General features: G+C 40.6%; 1 protein-coding gene across 1 annotated transcript in view; it reads right to left on the minus strand.

Annotated features, from left to right (window-relative positions):
• Window positions 1-20,090, minus strand: part of pdhx (pyruvate dehydrogenase complex component X) — a 30,712-nt gene extending 10,622 nt beyond the window's left edge. Inside the window, exons 1-6 of the mRNA XM_037107977.1 lie at window positions 19,918-20,090; window positions 16,709-16,792; window positions 14,254-14,354; window positions 7,710-7,918; window positions 5,692-5,790; window positions 2-167 (exon numbers count right to left, since the gene is read on the minus strand). Coding sequence (XP_036963872.1) covers window positions 2-167; window positions 5,692-5,790; window positions 7,710-7,918; window positions 14,254-14,354; window positions 16,709-16,792; window positions 19,918-20,053 — 795 coding nt within the window. The 5' untranslated portion in view covers window positions 20,054-20,090. The remainder of the gene's footprint in view (window position 1; window positions 168-5,691; window positions 5,791-7,709; window positions 7,919-14,253; window positions 14,355-16,708; window positions 16,793-19,917) is intronic.
• Between the last annotated feature and the right edge of the window lie 3,124 nt (window positions 20,091-23,214).

The following is a 23,214-nucleotide window of genomic DNA, read 5'->3' on the forward strand; positions in this document are numbered from 1 at the left end:
CCGGTGCTCCTGGCTTCCCTGGTACAGAGAGAGGAGGTACGTTGGGCCTGCTGCCTGGGGGTGGAGGGGCAGTTGCCGGGGTGGGGACGGGACTCGGGGGAGCTGGGGCAGCCATGGCTGGGGAAGCTTTGGGAGCAGGAGACGTCTTCAAGAGATTCAACACATCTCTGTTAAAGTAAAAAAAGAACAAGGAAAAACAAATTCAATTCGATAATTTTTACATTTCTATATGATAAAATGTAACAATATCATATGATTACTAGACACAGACTTCACTCTGTATCTCTAATATTGGCACAATTTACACACGTTTTTGGTACCACAGAGTAAACAGGGTTCACTCCAGAGATAAACTGTAACTTTTAAATAGGCCACTTGGGTTTTTTTTTCCATTATGGAGACAGAGTGGGAGAATGAGGTTGCGTGGTCAGAGATAAAGGTGCAGCAACCAATAAGGCGCCCACAACCAGACGTGCTTCAGAACTAAACAACAAAAACTCAAACATACGCAATGTGTCATAACCCAGATGTAACACTGTAGTGAAACACAAACATTTATATGGGAACAAATTCTTCCCAGCGTCTTCTGAAATATTTTGCAAACTGCACTCGTGCTTTCGTTGCCATTTGATTTGGGTGCGTCTTTGCTGAGCTGCTCTAGTAAACTGTGATTCACAGCATGCCCCTGTTGAAGAGATGAACTATGCTATTTCAAGTCGCTGGGAAACTTTTTTCTTTTCATCATGTTGTTATTCATGATGGCCTTTGTTTTTATTTTTACTGTGAAAAACTGAATCATGAAAATTGCTGTTATTTCTTCATTTCCCTTTGACTATTATTAATTAAATTACAAGTGTATGAAACAACACTGGCACTAGCTTATGCCGGTATAATAATGTATTATTCACCCGTACGCTCCCGTCTGGCGAGCTTATAAGCAGCACTCGACTAGTTTCGTCTGGTTTGTATTTGTGTCAGCCGTGTGGAGAGAGGTAACTCCAGGTTACACTTCGGTGGATGGGCGTCATGAGAATCATTTGCTATTCACAAACAAACCCCATAAGGGTAAGGCCAGGCAGGATCAAATGTCGGCTGCAGCAAGGGACCAGCTTATTCAAAATGCTGGCTTCATCATCCTTCCCTGCTTTTCATACAGCATAATTTTCCTAAGGCACTATAATAGCACAGACTAATTAATTTTGGGTACAGACACCTAACGTTGTGCTGCATGGTTAAAAGACTTTACACATCTGATGATTGTGAATTCCCCACTTGCAGATCATGACCAATGCCAGTTAGATATGACATTTCTCTGTATGAGGTCTTTTCTTGTGCTACGTTCCACATGGAGAATACTTCATATTCATCATATTGCTGCTGTTTTTTCAGAGACAGAAAAAAAAGAGAGAGACTGTTTGCTCTGCTTCTTTGCTCTGCGAAAAAATAAATGTAAAGAAAGTGGGAATCACAATTTAATGAAAGATCTGTCCTGGATTTTTATTATTCTACCCATTAATTTTGGTCTTAGCAGCAAAAAGAGGTGGGAGGGGCAGGTATCAGGTGCGCCTGCTTCCAGCTCTCTGGTTCCACCTCGGTGCACTGGGCTCCACCTTCCCACACACATCCAGTCTTTTGTCTGGACCAGCTGCCTCTGACCTCACCATGTAGCAGGAACAGTCTGGGCCCCACAGCTATTTTCTCCTCATCCCTCTCCGGGCTTCATCCTTTTATTTATTCTTGCACACTAGCTCCCCCCCCCATGCCTCCCCTTCTCCCACTTATGGGAGTATTTGTTTGTGGAGGCAACTTGGAAATCCCCCAACTAACCTGAGCGGACTGTATAGATGGTTTTATGATTAGAAACCACCACATGGAAAAATGTTAATGCTTTTAAAAAAAGAGGATGGAGTGAACAACAGATGATGCAAATTAGAATTAATAATGAGAGTAACAAAAAGGGTAAAAAGGAAAAGGATCCAATATGCTTCACTATGCCTTGATGTTCAGTGATAATGTATTAGGTATATCCCGTATAAATTCGACAGGAAGTCAAGTCAACAGCAGCCCACGGTGGCCACTTGCCGATGACGCCATAGAGACCTTCTGTGGAGCTGGGTGGCATGTGCTATTCACACTGACCATTTACACCCCTACTGACAACCAAGGCAAAGGAGCCTGTGAAAGACTGGGAGAGGGTGAGTAGAATATTAAAAAGGGTCTGAGGCAGCTCTCACATGCACCTCAGCACACACACACACCCATATAAAATGAGCTCCAAATGTACACACACACACACACACACACACACAAGAGCAAACTTTGTCTTCTACTGCCACCTAGGACAGGCGGAGATAGGTGGAACAAAGGGATTGATGTATTGGATGCCTTATCATCCACATTTGAACAAACCAACATGGCTGAAATTGAGTCCAGTACAAAAGAGGAGTGTGTTGTGGTCTGACTGATGATGTTGACTTCAGTAGTAACAATGGAGAAACATCGTGTATACACACACAGCACATTTGAATCGTGGTAACAAAGAAAAAAAAAGACAAAGAAAAGAAAAAAAAATGGGTCCAAATCACCATTTCACTCTTAAGTAAGTTGGCAGTTTTGCAGAGAGGAAATGTGCCTGTCAAACAATGGAAGACACAACACGATAATATGGCTTGCATGCCAATATTCTTTCAAACAGTCCTTTAAAAACACAGCCTTGGGTATTACTGTGTTTCACCGATTGTTTGTATGGTTTTTCCACATACTGTAGGTTCTATGTGTATTCTGATTATGTATTATAAGTTTGGCTAAAGCGCAGCTCTGGTACCGAACATGCCAGGAAGCCAGAGATCAAGATAACCTCTCTTGTTCAATGAATACCTTTGTTGTTCAAGGTCAAACATGTCCTTAAAGCTCTTCTTTTGGGCCGGCCTCTGCAGCAGTTTGACCCCTTTTTGAGAGTTTTGCCATTTTTTGAACTTCTATGTAGCACGAAGCAAAAAGGTGAATGATGATTATATCACAGTTCATATCGCACTTTGATATTCAACTAATGAAAAATACCATCATACTGGACTTAGTTCAGATTAACAAATACAGCATAAACAACTACTTGTAGACAACTGTACTATTGGCGACATGAAGCTGACAGCCTAAACGGGCTTCCTTGTTAAAGTTTCAAACTGTGTGTTCTGCTTATCTAACTTATAAAGTAAAATTGGTTTACGCTGATCAAAGAATAGATTGATATGCTGATTGTATTTTCATGTCCTTTCTACTCATCATGCATTTACAGGTTCCTTACATAAATGGAAGTGATCCTTGCATTTACAAAAATTATATTCTTTCTGTCTATAGAAAACTACAAACACACACTAGTGGTTTGGCCCACAAGGAGGTTAAACTCATTGAAACATGAACCTGTTACTGTGTTTAGTCTCGCCTCTTGGCTAACTTTCTATTTATGACTGAGGTAAACAAAAAAACAGTAACAGAAATGTGTTTCTTTGTACCACAATCTGTATTTAAATCTTGCTATGCGTTATGTAACATGCTATGATCTCATCCCTGGGTTGCGTGACCTCTGCTATTCATGCCCACTATAGATGGGGCCTCACTAGAGCAGAGAGGGTGGAATGGGAGGGGTACCTTTCCCTGGTTTCAGTCTTATCTGATGTGCCAAAGGACAAAAGGAGGGGAGATCGGGTCTTTTCTGCCCTCTCTTGAAGGAACTAAGCCTATATGAACGAATTCTTTACAAGGAGATTTGGTTTCCAAGACTTAAGCAACAGCCTTCATACCAAAGCTCAACTACGCTGTGGTACAATGATGGATAAATGTGAAAATTCTAAGGAAATTAAGACTACCTCAATATGATGCTTGAACAGTTCCCCTAAAATTATGCTGAGTACTACACCCTTTAGCTTTGTGTAACATCGCATTAGATCAGAGGCAGCTTGCTCAAAACTCACTGAATTTCCATGGATGAATCACTGGTAAAACTTTAGGGGAAGTTTGATTTTTGCAATCACATTTGAAAAGACATTCTTTCTCCCAACAGAAAAACCACACAGACACACAAAAATACACCTTTCATTCCCAGGCGAGATGGAGCCTTAACGGTAAGGCTTTGTGTGGTTGTTTTTGTCTGCATCCTGGCCAGGAATCTGTCTGGAACAACACATCATTTAATTCAAGCGGACCCCTCAACATAGTCATTTGTTCTTAAATCAATTCCTTCATCTCCTCCAGCACCTTCCTCTGTTTCTGTTTCAGCATCAGCCCTCCTTTCTACAGACTTTCTGAGGTAATTAGCTTGCCAACATGTCAGTAAGTGAATCATCATCATGCCAAATCAAATCACTGGGCTGTAATTAAAACTGCATTACTAATTAAACAATTTAAACTTCAAAATGTAGAAGACGTGTTGACACCCACACAGCACAGAGAATGCTTGTTCGTTAACCTTGACAACTTTTTACGGCTTCATACCAACACACAAATCAGAAACGACTCCAGAAGTGTTTCCTTCTTGTTATTTAGTAAAAATCTGTATCTTTGTGTTTTTTCGATTTGTCATTTTCTTTTGGCAGCAAGGTATGAATTACTGGCACCAGGCTGCAAATGAGCCATGAGACAATTTTTCTCAAAAGGTAAAAGCACCTGTTATTGAGCTGGAAAAGATGGGAGTGTGTAAACATAAAAATAATGGTTTAAATTTGCCTTTTTTGGGACATACACCACAGGTGATGCATTAAGATAAAAGTATTCTTTACAATGCTTTGGGATTATGACGCTTTATATAGTTACCTTCCACTGTCTAAACAAACATCCCCTGAACATATGGCCTGCGTCTCTATGGGCACCAGTGGGTCTCGGAGACTGGGTTGCTATGGCAACCAAAGTTACTTAATGAGATTCCCCAGCAGGGTGTTAGGTGGGTAACGAGAGCATTCAATCAGGTCCCTACTGACGGCAGGCGGCCATTAGAGCTGTGAGTGAGTGAGTGTGTGTGTGTGTGTGTGTGTGTGTGTGTGTGTGTGTGTGTGTGTGTGTGTGTGTGTGTGTGTGTGTGAGTTCACAGGTCTCTGTAGTGTAAATTCGCCACATAACAGGATTAAAACACATGGAATCACTACATGTTTTCACTTATTTAGTATTGTCTTATTCACACTGCCTACACAGAGTCTACAACCTGCCCTGAGTGCTTTGACGTGTCTTTCCTTCAGAGACACTGCAGTGTCACAGCGGACACATGGGGACCCGTCCGATCTGAGCCCTGAAGGCTGCTACAATGCTAAACAAGCACCTACGCTAACACGCAACTTCCTGTGTGAACGAAGGAAATAAATCACGGCTTAATATGAGACTTTTGTCTTTGTAAATAAACGTATCATCCCACAATCTGTATCTCTGTAGGTTTTTTAAATTTTTTTTTAAGATTATTTTAATCTAAGCTAAACACTCACAAAAATGAAGACCATACGCACCCTGAAGTTCTAAAATCAAACTGCAATTATATCATTAAAATAACAATTTTGTCAAATTATTTCCATCACGAATAACAAATTGGTTTTGTTATAATCTCATACTGGGCATGATGGCTCTGAATTGTACATGCTTTTATTAAGGAGAGTATACCTCACATGGAGTATATGAGGGCTGTCTACAGCTAATCCATTCATCCATACTCACTCCTTGGTGATAAGTCCTCTTGGTCCAGTGGCTGTGGCCAAGTGTGGGTCCAAACCATGGGTGTCCAGTATGTGTCTTGCAGCTGGACTCAGACGTAACCTGGACAAAGGTAAGAGGCAGACAGACTAGACAGTAGTTCTAGTTCAAATGTTGTGCTATTGCTTTAAAAACTTGATGGTTTTAATAACAGAAAATATTCACTTCAATCTTTTCTGAATTCTTGGCGAGACAAATTCCACATGAATCAAAACCCGGTCCAGCTAAAGGTCATTTTGAGCATTTCAGTCCAACTTTAGGATGTCATAGCATGCTGTCACAACAAATAGTAAATGGGGGGGGTTATCATGCTTCCTTCTCCAAACAAATGATTTGTTTAAACTTTCGATCATCAGGCAATAATTCAAATAGATTAAATTTTTTTTCCTCGGCACTGGGAACTTTTTCATACCGTCACATTTGTAAAGATCAATAGATCATCGGTTCAATCTCCTGACAACTATCAAATTCTTCTTTCTTTGGTGCACACAGGAAAAGTTTCTGAAAGCACAGGTCACTGGTTAGCAAGCTTTGTGGTCTTTTTTGGCAATGCTGCTTTTAAAATCAATTATCGAAACTGAAAGCTCATTTCCATCAATATGGAAACAGCTCCTAATGGAGCTACTGCATAGCTCAGATACCATTTCTTTCTCAGTTTAAGTTCTACTTGACCTGACTGCCTTAATATAGCTCATTCCTGGTACTTTCACTTGATAATTACGCTTGCTGCACAACACGTCCACGCTTCAACTTTCACCCGTCGAGCTGACGTAGCAAAGGTGCAAATCTGAATATGTGGACGGGTTCAGCAGAAAATGTTTGCATGACAAATAAGCCGTGTTTGGTCTCTGGCAGCTCTTGTGTTTTCCTCAGGTGTATTTATTGTGTAAACAGGGGCAGGTCGGATCTCACACATTGTGGAATGCAAACAGAAAAATGGCCTCGTTCAGTGTCTCAGGTGGTGGCAGAGGCTGCAAAACCTGACATCAGCAGTATGGCTGTATACTGAACAAAAAGGGATTAGTTTGATCTTTCCTGTGACTTTATGCTACTGGACCCTGTAATCCAACTATGCCAGACTTATCATTTTGGCTTTGCTATCAGGATGATCAAGGAGAGAACTGGTTGTCCATACATTATATCTACATAACAACCAAGACAAAACATACATCATAATTTATCTGAACAGTTTGGAAATGCCTACAGCTGTTTTCACTTATCCAAAAGTAATATGTTTCAGGTTTTGCTCTGTAAACTGTAAAGAGCCGTTTATAGCAAACAAGCCCCTTTAGAAGAGTAATTAAGGAACATTGTTTTATATATCATCATCTGTTATCTAGCATGGTCTGATGTTAGCGCTAAAACTGCACTACACTCTAGTATTAGCTCATTTGGAAATCATGGCTTAACATCATGACAGTGAACTGAATCACATTGTGTGTACTTTAAGCTTGACAAATAAACAAATCAAGAGCAGTTAGGGGCAAAATTATCAGTTGTGGGGCTGAAACAGCACAGAAATCAAAATACTGCTGAGATGGCTAAATTGTACGTTTAGATGTCGACAACCACTGTGGCCCAGAAGACTTGACCCTCCATTAAGGAGGCCAGGCAATACAGTTACTACTACCTTGTTTTTTGGAGCCACTTGTGACCGTACGACAGGGTGGATCTGGGGAGGGTGTCCTGACAAGATGTAAGAACCCAAAAGACAAGCCGTGGTGGTGTGCTTGGATCACAATGGAACAGCTGAAACCATACTCTGATTTATTGTCTATTTTACTTTAAATGGGAACTTAATTTACAAACCGAGCGGTGTTGAAGATTTGAAATCTAGTGACTAAGACCACTAACTAAACTGTGGGAAACTGTTAACTGACGTAATAAATTGGCTGAGAGGTCGGGCAGGCAAATCCTCTGTCATCTGATTAACCTAGACGGGTTTGATTTCAGCTGATAAAAAGATGGCGGGCTGCACTCACGGTCCTGATGTGGCTGGTTTCGGTGGAGGAGGTGGAGCGGGAGCAGCCGGGGGCGCGACTGGAGCAGCGGCTGCCTGTGTAGCAGGTGGAGCTGCAGATGGAGCCGGAGCCTCTGGAGGGGGGATCTCAACCTGCTTCCAGTCCTGCCCTTCCTCCACCATGAGGGCAATGAGAGTGCCTAGGCGCACATTGCGACTGCCCTCCTCCATCTGTAAAGAGGATGAGAGAGGTGCTTACACAGTAAGAGGAGAACATTAGTGAAACTGGTTCAGACAGGGCACAAGTGCACCTGAGACTGCCACTGTAGAATAAAGGTGAAGGTCTGTTGTTGTACGATTTTGAAGAAGAGAATAAAAACCTAGATGAGGGGAAAGTGATAATGAAGTTAATCAGTTAACCTGTGGGCACTGAACAGATAAACATTTTGACAGTCATTAACAGGCAGACCTGCCTCGTCATTCACATCACTTCACATCATTCCATGTTCTCCCTTTGTTAACTTGAAAGTTATACCAAAAACCTGACTGTACTGGGACAAGTTCTTGGGAGTGTAATGGATGCGTTTTTCATGCTGTCAACTATTGATTGAGTATCTTGTTACGGCGTAATCCAAATCCACTGGAAGCATTTTGCTACCCTCTCCCCAAGCTGTCCAAGGTGTTGTTCCTCAATCAATATTGATCAGTCTAAATGAAAGGCCAGGCACAATACACAGGGCTGGGCTGCAGCACTTCATCTCTTTTCAAAAGGTATCCACTTAGTGAACGCCATCTTAAAAGGTGTAGCTCGATGCAGAGAGTTCTTCCTTTCTATCTTCTACTCACGTGGGGAAAATGACAAAAAGATAAAAGACCCTGTAGCTGTGCTGGTGTATTCAGTCATCCAACATCACCACCGACCAGCCTACAGATGATAACACATGTTTTCTAACAACTTACAAAACCAAAGAAAGCTGTGTTTTCACAATAAAATGACGCAAATGGAAAACACCATAAATAAATCTGGTTATCAACAAACCCCACCCCCATCCTCTCCCCCACCCTCTCCCCCATCCTCTCCCTCTCCCTCTCCCTCTCGCAGGCTTGCAAAATCAAAAGCAGCACTCCAATGATCATATCCACCTAACTGGAAAGAACAGCATAATACATGAACACCTGCGCTCACTGGTAGAAAGAGCTGCACTTTCATGGTTATTCTGAGCTCATTTACTTCAGCGTAGAGCTAATCGTCCTGCAGCAACGTTATGAAGGTAAAGACGAAGATTAACTTGCAAATCAACTGGCAGGTTGAGCAGGCAAGTAACGCTGCAATGCAAAATATTGTTTCATCCTGGGAAAACAAATGTTTAACATTTTTGGAGTCAATTTAATGAATAATAAAATAGGCCTTCCTGCAGAGCACTCACATTAAACCATATATACACCTAAACCCAGGTAGAACATGCTGGTCAACACAACGATACTACGCCCCAGGTTTTCAAACATACTACTGACAAAACCTTTGCATGAAGTATAAACCTTGAACAACAGGTCGGATGTGTGATTAACACAGATCTGCTGTGGGAGGTGATGGATGAGGGTTGATCATACGGGCCTCTCAGGGAAATCTCTACTCCTGTAAATTTCCACGGAGCGCCCTCTCTTCAGTCCCAAAGGCATCCTTCCACATGTTAGAGACCAGAGACGCAATGTGTTTCCAACAATGCCCGTGATATCGTGACACAAGTTATGCTACGTTACGTGATATGCTGTGTCTGACAGCATATCACGTAACAAGCAAGATATCTGTGTTTAACTGCAGAGGAAAACATATCCCTAAAGAGATCAGATGACTAAAAGATGGGATGCATAATGTACAACATGTATTACATGCAGGATGACGTGCATGCACACACAAACACACTACAGCATGTGCACGTGTCATTATTCAACAGTGACAAAATGGAAAAAAGGTTTAACTACCAGAAAGCAGAAAGAGTTCCAGTGTATAGATAGCACTCTAAACATACAGTTGTATACGGACAATTAACACATTACATTATACAGACTAGACGATCCACAGATATAGATTTGCACCCATCCAAAAATGCTGTGTGCATAATTTGTCTGTACTTGTATACATATGATTTCCTCAAAGATTTTACTTACTCCTCAAAGAGTGACTGGCAGCATATAGGATAGAGCAGTCACAAGTTAGCTAATTAATTTAACACAGTTAATCTGCTGACTCCAGTACAGGCTCACAAGACCACCGCCAGCATTTAAAAGCACTAAAACTATAAAATCTCAACCAGGGAGAAAACCTGTCAAATATTCATCCTGTCCCTATTGTAATCAGTGTAAAGGTAGAGCATCTGACTGGCTGTAGGTAATGTTATAATTTCATGTTTCAAACAAATCAGAATTTTTCAGTTTTTACTGACGTGTGTAGCTTGAGTCATATAAAGAAAACTCTTCCCAAGAGAAAGTCCCTTCCAGGCAAGTGCGTCTTTCACAAAAGAGGAAGTTCTGAAAACCTTGACAACACACAGTATGACCATGAGTACTTTCATCTTGGGACTCACCACCTCAGAGTTAGTCACACAACAACACAACACAACACTGCTACCATAGAAATTGGATACTCACTGTAAAAATTGCATATTCTATTTGTACAGTACGCATGGTTGGCAGTTGCATAAACAGCTGCCAAGGAAACTATAGCTGCTCGGGGCTCAACACTGCCATCAAATGGTTATAGAACACACTGAAACCTATGGGAAGTATAGATGACCCCACCAGTCTTTGCAAATGAATCTTGGATCTGGAGAATGGTTACACCTCTACTCTAGACATGAGCACAGAAAGACTGTGACGGTTAATGTACATTTCATTTGAAGATGGTCACATGATGGTGGGACTTTACTACTAGCTTTTGTCCAAAAAACTGAACACAAACATTGGGAATATTTGAACCAATTTGTTTTGTTTTTAGTGTTAGACGGCTGTGCTATTGTGAGGATTTCCCAGGTTAGACAAGTAAAACTAATATTCACTAGAATTTAAGATTATAGAGTTAAACAAAAAATATCACCTTCTGGGGATTCAACAGCGAACAACAAAAGATGTTTGTTTAAAAAATTCTGTTTCTCAAATCTGTCCTGAGTAAAGCCTCAGACAAAATGAAAATGATCTCTGAAGAAGAAAATAAAAACCCAACATTTACAATGCTGTCAGATTTCACACTGTTACAAGCTGGTTGACTGTTTTCGTGCACACTGGGCAGGTGTATGGAAGTGCAGCTGCTGGCTACTGGTAGGTTACCTGCACCGTATCATCTTTGCTGCTTTATTTTTTCCTTTAGACAGGAGCAAGTCAGCAGTGGGGGAGAGGAAAAAATACAGTGGGAATCACAGACCCTGCTTCTGACTTTGGTGGCACGACATAAACACTCCACCAAACTTCATCTTGTCATGAATGGATGACAACCTCCGACTGAAATAACTGGATAAGGTGTGATCACCGATCTTCAGGCTGGGTCCTCACAGCCATCCATCCTGCTGTATGAAACTGGACTCACAGTCTTTTTGCACTATCCAGTTTTATCTAAGGCAACATTCTCACTGAGAAATCTCTGACAGATCACATACAGGGCTCTTAAGGGACATCTCCAGAGCCCATCAGCTTGGCTAATGATATTACAAAACCAAGACTAGACCATTTATGTGGGTTTAACCTACTTATCGCCTTATGAGCCCCCTGACAATCTTCGCCTCAAACATCCTTATCAACAGATAATTGGTCACTCTCAGAACAAAGGGGGGGTCAATCGTTCTGGTAGCATCGGATTGTATATGCATAGTGTACAATTGGAGGCACACACAGGTCTAGGCACAGATCGACCTCTGATTATGTAGTGCATGAGTAGGTTTATTTGTACTAGAAAGATAGGGTTGACCTCGAAATGCATGCAAACAGAAAAACAGAAAAAGATCTTGTTTGGGGAGATAGTCAAGACTTGCCTCTGATCAATATAGCATGACAGATATAGCACAAAGAAGACTGCAGCCACATCCTTTGCCTCTGCAGTAACAGTGTGACAGCACAATGTAATGTCATACATAAAAACACAAAGACACAATTCAAGCCGCAGCGCCCGAGTCGACACTTTCCTTCTGAGCATCGTGTTAGTTTAGCTCCAACAATACAACCGCCACATTCTGGGTTTAGCCTGTCAGGGAACCTTTCTCACAGGTCATTTTCCTTCTCCAAATCCATATTTTCTATTGTGCTCCCCTCACTGTTTTCTCTGAAGGCCAGATGATATAATAAATAAAGTGTCGCCTTAATCCAAACCACTTCTGGCCCAATGCACTGCTGGTCTTTCTCGAAGGAAAATACAGTTTAAACCAAAACAGTTCAGCCTTTTGGACTCATGCCTACAGGCTACGCTCTCTTATTTTGAAATGGTTTGATTAGAAATGCTGGAGCAAACAAAACACACAGAGACGCTTCATTCATTTTGACCAAAGGATGTTACACGGTTAGAGAGTGATTTATACCAGCAACTGATAAATTGATCCCCTGGATGACAGTTTGTGGAGATGAAGGGAGGAAAGGGAAAGGGAGTGATATATGGGAAACTGACAGATTGGGTTGGATATCTTCATCAATGTTTCCATCTATCTATCATCCCTTTCTGCCATGATCTTCCTTCAACAATCACAAACATTCAACTAGCATCTGATGCACCTGCTGTATCAATCAATTTTTTGACCTGTATTCTTCATTTCAAGCCCAGCAGAATTCATCCTTACATATATCTGAACACACAGCAGATTTGTGCACCTTCAGTATGTATCTGCAAACAGGCGTGTCATTTCCTACCGGGTATGATTGATTGTACCCGAGGCAGATTTTCAGATTGAAGCCCTTGGGTCAGGGTAGAGCAATACAGTAAGAGCATGATGAGGTACAGTAATCTGTGTTTGTGGCACTGTTGCTGCTGCTTCCACCCCCAAACCTCCTCATCCCTGTTCTGTCACCTCCCTAAGAGCTGTGGTTGGAAATTGGTATAGGGCCACAGCAGTACTTGACCCCCATAAATAACCCCTGTGGGGCGTGGAGTCCCATGTCTAATGCTGCCTGTCCAGGCATTTGGCCACGGGCACGCAATTATAGTAGCCTCTAAATTAGAAACCCACTGGGCTCTCGGAGAGCCACAATTCCACCACTAAGCGCTAATGCACTCTGACCCGGACAAAGTGGATGCCACACTGGCCATGCCACGAGAGGGGAGTGTACAAATCTCTGAAATACTGCCAGGAGCTGCTGTTTTTCTTATTAACTATACACACACTGTCTATAACAGAGAGAAAGAGAGGGAGAGCTCGGGGGCTTATCTAATGCAGACCATCTTTCTCTGCCAGCTTCGGTGCTAAAGCCCCTACCCCCAATTCTTGGGTGGTTGCTATGGAAACTACCTCATCCCCACTGTGGAAGACAAGGATGGAGTAAGGGAATGTGGAAGGATGGAGGCGAGTGAAAAATAGATGTAAGGCCGTGGTTCATAATTGACAATCACCCCTCTGATTATTAATTGATTTGCTTTGTCATTTCTGTTTGTTAGCTTGTGCGTGTCAGGAAAAAGAGGGCGCGTTTGTCCGTGAACAATGTATCTGTGTGCTCATTTGTGACGGGCATTCGCTGGTGCAGACTGGCTGTGTGTTTTTGTTGTTGTTGCTGCTGTTGTTATGGTCGCACAAACAGACACATCACCTAATTAAAGTCCCTGCTCCACTCAGCTTCACCGGAACGTGAGCATGTCCAAAATTACACAGCCAGGGAACACGTTGTTTAGCAGATAATGCGCTCCTTGTGACATTGAGCGAGGGAACAGTCATAGCAAAACCTCACAGTCAGCCCCTTAGTGTTTAAAAATAGGGAAGCTAGAAAAGTGAACTTAAACGTTGCATAAACTACGAGGAAATACCAAAACCATTCCCTCCCACTCCACATATGTATGCAGAAGAAGATTAAACAACTTAATCTTTCTGTTGTGGGGGGCGAACATGTGGTGGAATAATGATGAAAGACAACTGATCGCTCCATCTTTGGCAGCCTATTAAAAATTCAAACGACAAACAGCACAGTGGGGGGAGTGGAAGGAGAAATATTTGTCACTGAAGACGCCTCGCCAACACTTTGCTGTCAGTGTGTAGGAAGAGCAGATTTAACAAGCGTATCCAATTAGCACCGGCAATGAAGAGCCCTTAATTAAAACTAAATATCACCAGGACTTTATTCTATGTGAATAGAAACTCATCTCAAATTCACAGTTGCTGACTTTACGTCGTTTAAGGCCATTATAACAGAAATCCTGGCTGACACACACTTACACATAATTTAAATCCTCCGGCAACCCACCACATTCACAGGAAGTGCACTGACGCCACAGTCAAGGATCAAGTACTCTACTACTACTTCTTTGAAGATAAAGTCCCTTATCTAAATCAACTCCTGCAGAAGATTTATATGTGTTTATATTTGTTTTTTTGCCCACTCACCAATATCTTTGCCATGACACCATCGTCATTAGATTCCATGATAACGACGGCCTTGTCAGTCTCAATCTCACAAAGGGCATCGCCTGCTGCCACCGCCTCACCTGTAAAGGTAAAGAAACACGTCAGAGAACCTTAAATAGAAGACAGACTTCCACTTGACATTTAAAGCCTGTAATTCCTAAACAATCTTTTCATTACAAGGGGTTTCTGACCTTAGTTATAATGCAAATGAATCATCTCAGCTGTGATTGGAAATGCATGAATCATCCGGAGCATGCACAAAAAAAAAAACGAAAAAAAAAAACAAAAAAAAAACCACTGCTCTTTCACTGGGCCTCTGTGCATGCTGGGAACAAATTAGTTGCCATGAAAATGAAAGAATTTCATTGAAGGAACAAAAAAGGTTACCGTAGAACGTATCTGCTCGGGCTTTGGCCTACATATCAAATGAAGGGCTTAATCAATGTTTCATGGGAAAGAATGTGAGATATGGAAACGCAGCGTGTCTGATAGAAGGCGAGATCTTCGCCCATCCTCAGAATCTTGGTAGATTCCCACTGGTCCATCGCATGAGAGAGCTGGAATATATTAGCATCTGATTAGCAGTGGAAGAGGTTGCCAATTAGGAGCCACTGGTCCAGGTCCTCCATGTTCATATATCCATTTTGAGCTACACCTGGTCATGGCATTGGGCTGAATTATAACAAATACAATTAATTTTCACAATCTTAAATTTTGTGTATTTTGAAAATTGATTTTTTGCGTCCTAAAAATAAAAACAAATACTTATGATTTAATGGTGATTTTTTGATCCCCAAAGTCTGCAGAAAATGATTTGTCGGCTGGTGCATGCAGCACCACAACACTTCATTTATAACAGTATGTTTTGACACATTTAACCTTTGTCAAAAAAAAAATTATAGATGCTACTTCATTAATATTTCTAACAAATTTAGTGCATTTAAATGGGTTTAAAACTGAAAAATACCCCAACATGTTAGCCTTATCGTCTCATTGGACAAAAAAGGAGAGAAGAAATGAAATATATTGTTGTCAGTCGCAGAGCAAATGCTTGTTAGAAAACAATAGTTTATTGTTTGAGATAAATACTGTTTTGGTTACATTGCAGCTCACAGAACTTCTTCTAATTTCTATCCTTTAGTGCTCGCAGTAAATCTAAACCATGGACAGCGTCAAGAGGAGGCGCAGGATGATTGAATCGTCTTTGTGACATATGTCCATATGTTGAGATGCGAGGAGGATACAAGGTATATGAGATGCAGGTCAAAGGTTATCCAGATCTAACATCTGGTCACATCTCTATATTCTGGCAGAAAAAAAATGCTGCAAGAATGTGCATCACCTCGGCATGTAGCGAGCAGTAGTGATATCAAGATATGTCAAAGGCAAAAAAAACAAGTATCATATAAAGTCTCAAATTAATACCTAAATTGAAACAGACAAGAGTTTGTAGGCTGTGTTTAGGGTGAGAGATGTGTGGGAAGGAAAAAGGAGAAACAGGGTGGGTGAGGGGAAGGTTGAAAGAGCGGAGGGAGTATTGACGTTGGAAAGCCCCTGAGAGCGAGCGGTACTGGAGTCGAGATTGGATTTGTATGAGGCTTTAACACCGTATGACCCCGGGGGTTAGGTGTGATGTGCAATATTAAAGATTAAACAGGCGACCCCCACGCCTTTTCACCTCTGCTCTACCGGAAGAGCAACAAAACAACAACAACAGAAAAATACCCAGAATGCATAGATATGTAAGCTAGGGACAGATTATCACACATCACCTGAAACCCCAAAAAGGGGCAACTTTGTGAAAAAAAAACACATTATTTTGTTTTATCTATTTATACTCTAATAAAAAAAACAAAACAAGACAATCTGAGGATTTCTACTCTACACAAGATTCCACTTTTATAAGCTACGACCAATTTAGTGGGATACAGTAGCAGCACAGATGTGTTTTTCTTCTCACAGATATTTTTTTTTCTCCTCCCTTTCCCACTCGAACACATATGCTCACATCTCAGGACTTGCAGAAGCACATGGCAACACAGCAGCCAATCAGAATTCACTGCGCTGCCTCCTGATAAATGAGACTGCGGCTGAGGTGGCTGGCTGAGCAGAGTTGCTAAGCAGTGATGAATAGTGACTGCTGAGTTTCCTTGAGCCAATTAGCCACCAGAGCCCCTCGGGTGCTCTGGAGATCAGGCCACAGCCGCTCAGAGCAAAAGTAATGTCATCGAGTCAATGATTAGTGTGACTGTTGGTCAATCATCATGGGAGAAAGAAATCCGCTTTCTGATCTGATGAACACACATGCAGAGGATTTTTCTGTGAGAACTACATATATTTTATGTTGCTAGTGGGTTAGCTGGAAGAAGTGAAGAAGAAAAGCGTGGTAATGAGAGCTGGTGTGTGAAGTCCCGTTGTCACATGTTTCTTTTACCTTCCTTCTTCAGCCATTTGACTATGTTTCCCTCCTCCATGGTGGGAGAGAGAGCGGGCATTTCCACTTTGAGTCCGCTGACACCTAGAGGATAGAAAGAGAATGTGACAATTCACATCAGGCTTTGAACTTTAGGCAGCAATATCTGCATAGAAATCATATGCAGAACCTTCAGGTCAACATCAACGAGGCTATGTGGATGTCAAAATAAATCAAGTAACACGACAAGGAGTAGCAGAGCTTGGTTGCAAAAAGGCCTGAGGGGGCTGCAGCACATTCAACTCGGCAGCAGAGCGCAGGAAGAGACGGTGGCACTCTGACAGGAGAAGGCTGGCAGGTCACTTATGTAATTGTGATCCTGGCTGACAATGCTCTGGCGGCTGCAGAGCCACTTGTACTCTCGCAGGCTTCTCAACTATCTTCAAAGCCTCCAGACTGTCACCAGCAGCAGTCCCTCAGAAAGCCAGGGTTCAGTACCGGAGACCTGGTCTGCATTACTACAGCCAGCCTGCAGTGCTGCAGATAAAAAGCAGCAGAGCTTATTGCTGGGACACGGCAGGGAAACCCCTTTGTTTAGTGAATTCTATTTGCTCAGTAAACTGCTTACATACATTTCTGATGTACAGAAAGACACAGTAATATGGATATAAGAGCTAAGAAAGAGAAAAGGTAAACAGATGAGGCTGATCAGGGTTGCATGAAGGGTTTTGTCAATTTCAGCATTTTTATTGGATGCGGTGTGACCCAAGAGTTCAAATAGTGCTCATAAGACTGTCTCCTTGAGATTTTAAGATGCTGCTTATACAGGCGATATTAACAATGCTACTACTGTCTAAACTAACTAAATTAAATCAAATCAAAAGCAAATTTAAGATATCTCTATTTTGTAAGTGCATATTATTATATTTCAATACTAAAAATGAAAAATCATGAAAAGTGGTTTGCATTCAGTTTCTGGCAGTTAAGTCCATGATGAGATGTATTTATACATAATAATAATAATAATAATACTAATAATACTAATAATACTAATAATAATAATAATAATAATAATAATAATAATAATACAAGTGATTTGAAATTAAAGAAAGAATAGTGAATTATTTGTGGTCTCTCGCCATGCTGTGTGCTGCTGCCATCTGCTGGATGTTTCACAATATTACAAACTGAAGAACTAACATTTCAATATATTCAATTTTTATGTTACTTCACTTTTTACATTTTCCTTCAGTATCTGGAAGAAATACAATCAAATGCAAAACACATAAATCCATCTATCTGTATCTGTGTGGTATCTGTGTGTGTGTGTGGAACAAAAAAGAAAAATCAGATGCTTTTCTTATAAACATCTTGAAACTATTGAAACTGAGTCAAACAGCATCTTTGAATGTGAACATTTTTTCTTTAAATTAATTACTCCTCCTGTGTATCATGTGGTCAGTTTCACTGGCGCAATTCCTACAAAAGCAACGTCACACCGTCTGCAGTAAAAAAATTAATCTGTTCACCCCTGAAATCGTGAGCAGCACATCATCAGTCCAATATCTATAATATATCAAACATTTGCACAGCTCTCAGCAGGACATTCTCCTCGCATCATCTTTTAGTTTCATCATACAGCCAATTATTTCTGCCCTGATTCATTTCGCAGTGACTTTTACTGGTGGTGAACAGTGAAAACCTGCCAAGCAGTTAAGCTGTTCCGCACTAGTTAAGAGGTTAGAAACAGCATGATAGCAACTGAAATATTATTTCTGGCTCCAGTCTGAACCAGCTGGTATTCTAATATTTTAACAGTCAGACCTTTATGTGTAACTGATTATTACTTTGCAAATCTGACTTTGTGAACGTACCTTCTTCACTCACACTGCAATATATAGTTTTAAAAAATAAAATCATATTGGGATTATCTGATAGATACTACGGTTGCGATGTGACTGACGATTAGCGGGAATGATCATATTTGCATTGTAATTTTCATTTTCACTGATAAAACTATTCAAATCCTGATGATGTGATCTTTTTGTTTAAGTCTCACATCTGGGGGAGAAGATTTGTATGCAAGGTCATTTTATCATATTGCTGTTTTCAAAGATCTGCCATGTGGAACTTTAAAAAGATTATAAAATACTTTTATAGCAGGCACCAATATAGTGTGTGGACAGATCTGTATTATAGCTTCATCATTTATGTTGATCTTTAATATCAAATATTTTTGATGATACCCCAACACAATTAGAATTGTATTTATTTATAATCATTTAACATATCGGCCTTTTGTAGCTTTTCCAGACAACAGATACTAACACAAATATTCATTAGGTTTGCTGAGATTAAGAGTCATTATTTGTCTGCACTTTTTTTTGTTTACAACAATTTACATAATTTGTCCTGACATTAAATCAAAATCTGTTATTGGGTGCGTCTACATTATGTGCCGGTGCACAAAAATGGAATATTAAGGCGTGCAAGTGCAAAGAGTCAGTCTGGGGCCCTGTATTAAGATTTTTGCAGTATAGCTTTTTGATTAAATGTGCAGCCCAAATCCCTCCAAAGTGGAGTGACTAAATGAACCATCAACCATATAGACTATAGCAGTCAAACTATTAGATTCAATAAAATGAACTTTGTTGTTCCAGTAGGAAAAGCACTTGTGTTAATAACAAAATAAACACCGTCTGACTTTAATCGACCTGCTTCAGTTCCTGGGTCCTGATTCACACTGTCTGCTCTTACTGTGACACACTTGCTCAGAGCAGAACCATCTTTAGTGCTCTTGACATTGTGAGTAACACCTGTAATTTCCTACAATGACAAGACATTTCAGCTGTGAGAGAGATTTTTTCATCTCATTGTTCTACCTCATGTTTGAGTTATAAAAACCCAGATGGGGTCAAATTATCTGCAGCCATCAAACTGACAGCTGTCCACAACAAACAAAACAGGGAGTTTCTTCACAACCCCAACATTGATGGACCTCTGCTCCCCGGTCACCTGAGGCCGGACAGAACCCGCAATGTTCAGGCTGGAATGCGATTTAACAGTCATCCTATTTAACAACACTGTTATTAAACACAACGCTATGAGAAATAGTAACGAACTACCCTAATGACACGATTCGAGGTTGAATATTATGTTAGCAAAAGTCAGCGGCTGCCCGCAGAGGCGAAGAGGACAAACGGCTCTCCCGTCAAACCGCCAACACTCACCGAGGAAACATGGCGACTGGAAGAAGTGCCTGACGTGCTCCTGACATGGATGTCTGGCCCGTGAACATTTACTAAAATGTGATAATCTGAGGCCAAATAATATCCCTTGACGACCCAGACGCAAGGAGGCAGCCATGTTCTCGTCCTCCGTCGGTGAGACGTGTCCATACAGGTGCCTGGCGGTAAAACAGCGGGGAGAGGACGGATAGCATGATTTAAAAACGAGGATTGATTTTGTGGTGAGTGTCCACTCCAAAAAGCTTTTAAAAACACATCAGGGGCCATACGATATATTTACTTTGAACATAAAATGCGATATTGATTTATTTAGTGATAAACGAGCAGGCGAAACAGAGGCAGCTCCTCTGGGTCCTTCGACGGGCTTCATGCAGTTGTTCTGTTGTGTTTAACTGGTCGAGCTCTTTAATGGGGAGCCATCTACTGCTCCCTGCTGGCGAGAACACAACATGCTCCTGTAAAAAAAAGTAGTTCTGTGTTTGAAACTTGTAAAATAAAACTAGTCTCAAGGCATTGTATGTGGAAAAAATACTCAAAATATAACCACTATCAACCCCCCCCCCCCTTATATACCTTTTTGTAATTTCATTGATCGCTGGTGATGAAAAACTTGAATTATCAACATAGAGAGGTCTGTAAAATATAGGCTAAATGTCATATATTTATACATTTATTTAATCAAGTATTAAACTCTGATATTCTTTATCTATGGCAATCCTACCAAGTTTTTTTTCAGTCTTCCTTCAAAAAAATGTTGCGATAACTTATTTACTTACAATTTCTTGCTGTTGTTGTTGTTGTTGCTGTTGTTACAATTGAATCATTGCTGGAATGAATTTAGCCTGTACATATTTTACCTGTGCATTAATCCATCAATATACATGAACAGACAAAATAAAATATCTTAAATCGTGTCATATTTACACTGATTTCATTATAGATCATGTAAAATTCCACTTTGATTGAATCATGGACACACATCAAATGTATGAATGTGTCTGGATGGGGAAGGTTTGTATTTCTCCTCAAGAGCAATGAAATAAAAGCAGATCCTCTTCTGCACACTGTACAGACGTAATATGCATATCTTTAACTGTATTTTTTGTTTATATCAAACCCATGTGAAACTTCCCTGATGAAAACACATGAGAAGATATTAGAAGGAAATAACAGAAGTAGGTCAAGACGTTAAATTTCTGTGGCTTGATATGATTTAATGATATGACTACCTATTCTTTTTATTACAAATAAATGTGATGTTTCCTATTATGATTACACTTAATTACATCTGGTTTTGCCAAATGTGAAAATTTACATATTTATTTCCTTATAAAACATTCAACAGAGCCAGATGTTAATTTTTGTATATATGTATAAAAAAAGTCACATTGCACAAAATAATAGTTTACATGTGAACCTGTATTTGTATATACAGTATATGTGTATATTTTGTTTTATGTGAAAGTGTTTTTTTTTTTTTTTTTTTTTTTTAACAAGGAAATCACTGGGTCAGTTACTGGTGGAAAACACATGGGGAAACAAACAGTAATGGTAAATCCACAAATCTGAGCAGGAAGTTGGCTTCACGACAAGCTGGCATGACCAGATAAATCTGCATCGTCATGAATACTTCCGCATGTTTCCACCTCATCAAGATGCAGAGGTGTCAGTGAATCACACTAAAGCTCACTGTCACTTGTTTATATAAACACTGTAGGCGAGGTGTTTGAGTCCGACCTGTCTCATATGTTACTTTCTCTTTCATAATATCATAAAGTTGTGTGTGTGATTTCTGACTGGGCAGCGAACCGCGACGCAGCCCCTCCAAAAAAAGGCTGCATTAGTGACGCGGGTCTAATCTGTCCAACTCACAGTTTGGGCTGAATGCCTCCCAGGTCCTTTTGAGTGTGAAGAGAAAATGATAAGGGGGGCTGATAAGCTGAGGCTGTGTATCTGCTGAGAGAACACAATAGCCCCACTGAGCAGGCACGGGACACAGACACAAAATCCCAGCTGGCTCTCTTCATGCCCATGCTCTGGATATCTTTCATCACTTCCCTGTTCTTCCTCCAGCACATATCTGATTGAATTAATGTCCTCCCTTTTTAAATAATAAAAATAGCCGTGCATGGCTCATTCAAATCTGAAAATGATTTTCAGACAATAAGAGATAAAGGCACTTGGGACAGATATTGCATATTGTTTTTACAGCAAAACAAAGGCAGCCATTGTTCCATCTGTGTCGCCTGGTGTAACACAGTGTGGGAGGTAAATAGATTTCACCTGTACATTTTCCCAGACAGCAGTCTGCGCTACAAAAACACTCGCCACTAAGGTGAGACTCATGGATCAAATATCTCTTCGCAGCTGCATTTGTGCTTTTTGTGTGTCTTCCCAGATCGTTTACAACCGGTTTGGTTGCATGTTTGCCTTCATGCCATCAGTGCCAGCCACTGGTGCCTTACAACCGTGTGTTGTTAATACTTGTTGCGCTGGTTCAACGGTGCTTTCCCAAATATCTGCGAACAATACACTGACTTATCTCACTTGAAGTCAATTCTCAGGAAATGCTAAGGTCACAAGCCTCAATTAATCAACCTCAGTAACTCCTGACATGTAACATCATTCAAGGCCGCTGGTATCTGGCTTGAATCAGATGTCAGAGGGCCGTCACAGATCCTCACGCACTCAGATCATGTAAAGCCCGGGTTTGCATTCACAGGGCGGTGGTCTGGTAGGAAAATCAAGCTGCTGTCTCTTTGTGCTTCAGAGGTTAGATTTGCCTAACTGAACACTTATCTTCACTCAGTTACATCAAAGCTCGAGTGAAACTGAGGCCAACATGCCTCTGATTAGTGTTGTAAAAGTCATGCTCAAAGTGAAGATATTCTGTTTAAATTTGACTTTTGAAATGTCCCCAATACAAACAGTACTTGAGTAAAAGTAAATGTTCCTGAGTATTAAAAGTAATCATCTGGCAACAAATGTACTAAAGTTTCAAAAGCACAAGTAAAAGTAAATTAAACATGTATTAACATGTACACTTGACATTGACTTGGCATATTTCTGATGATCAGAATCAGTTTGTTTTTTTCAATCTAATTTGGGATAAAAATTAATATAAAAATGTGATGCTTTGCAGTCTGCTGAGAAACTAATGATTCTAACTATCAGTTAGATGCAGTGGCATAAAAAGTGCAATATTTCTCTTCCGAATGATGTGGAATAGATGTATAAAGTAGCATACAGTAAAACAATTCTCAATCAAAGTACCTCAAA

This window comes from Acanthopagrus latus, chromosome 8 (assembly GCF_904848185.1).
Source record: "Acanthopagrus latus isolate v.2019 chromosome 8, fAcaLat1.1, whole genome shotgun sequence".
NCBI lineage: Eukaryota > Metazoa > Chordata > Actinopteri > Spariformes > Sparidae > Acanthopagrus > Acanthopagrus latus.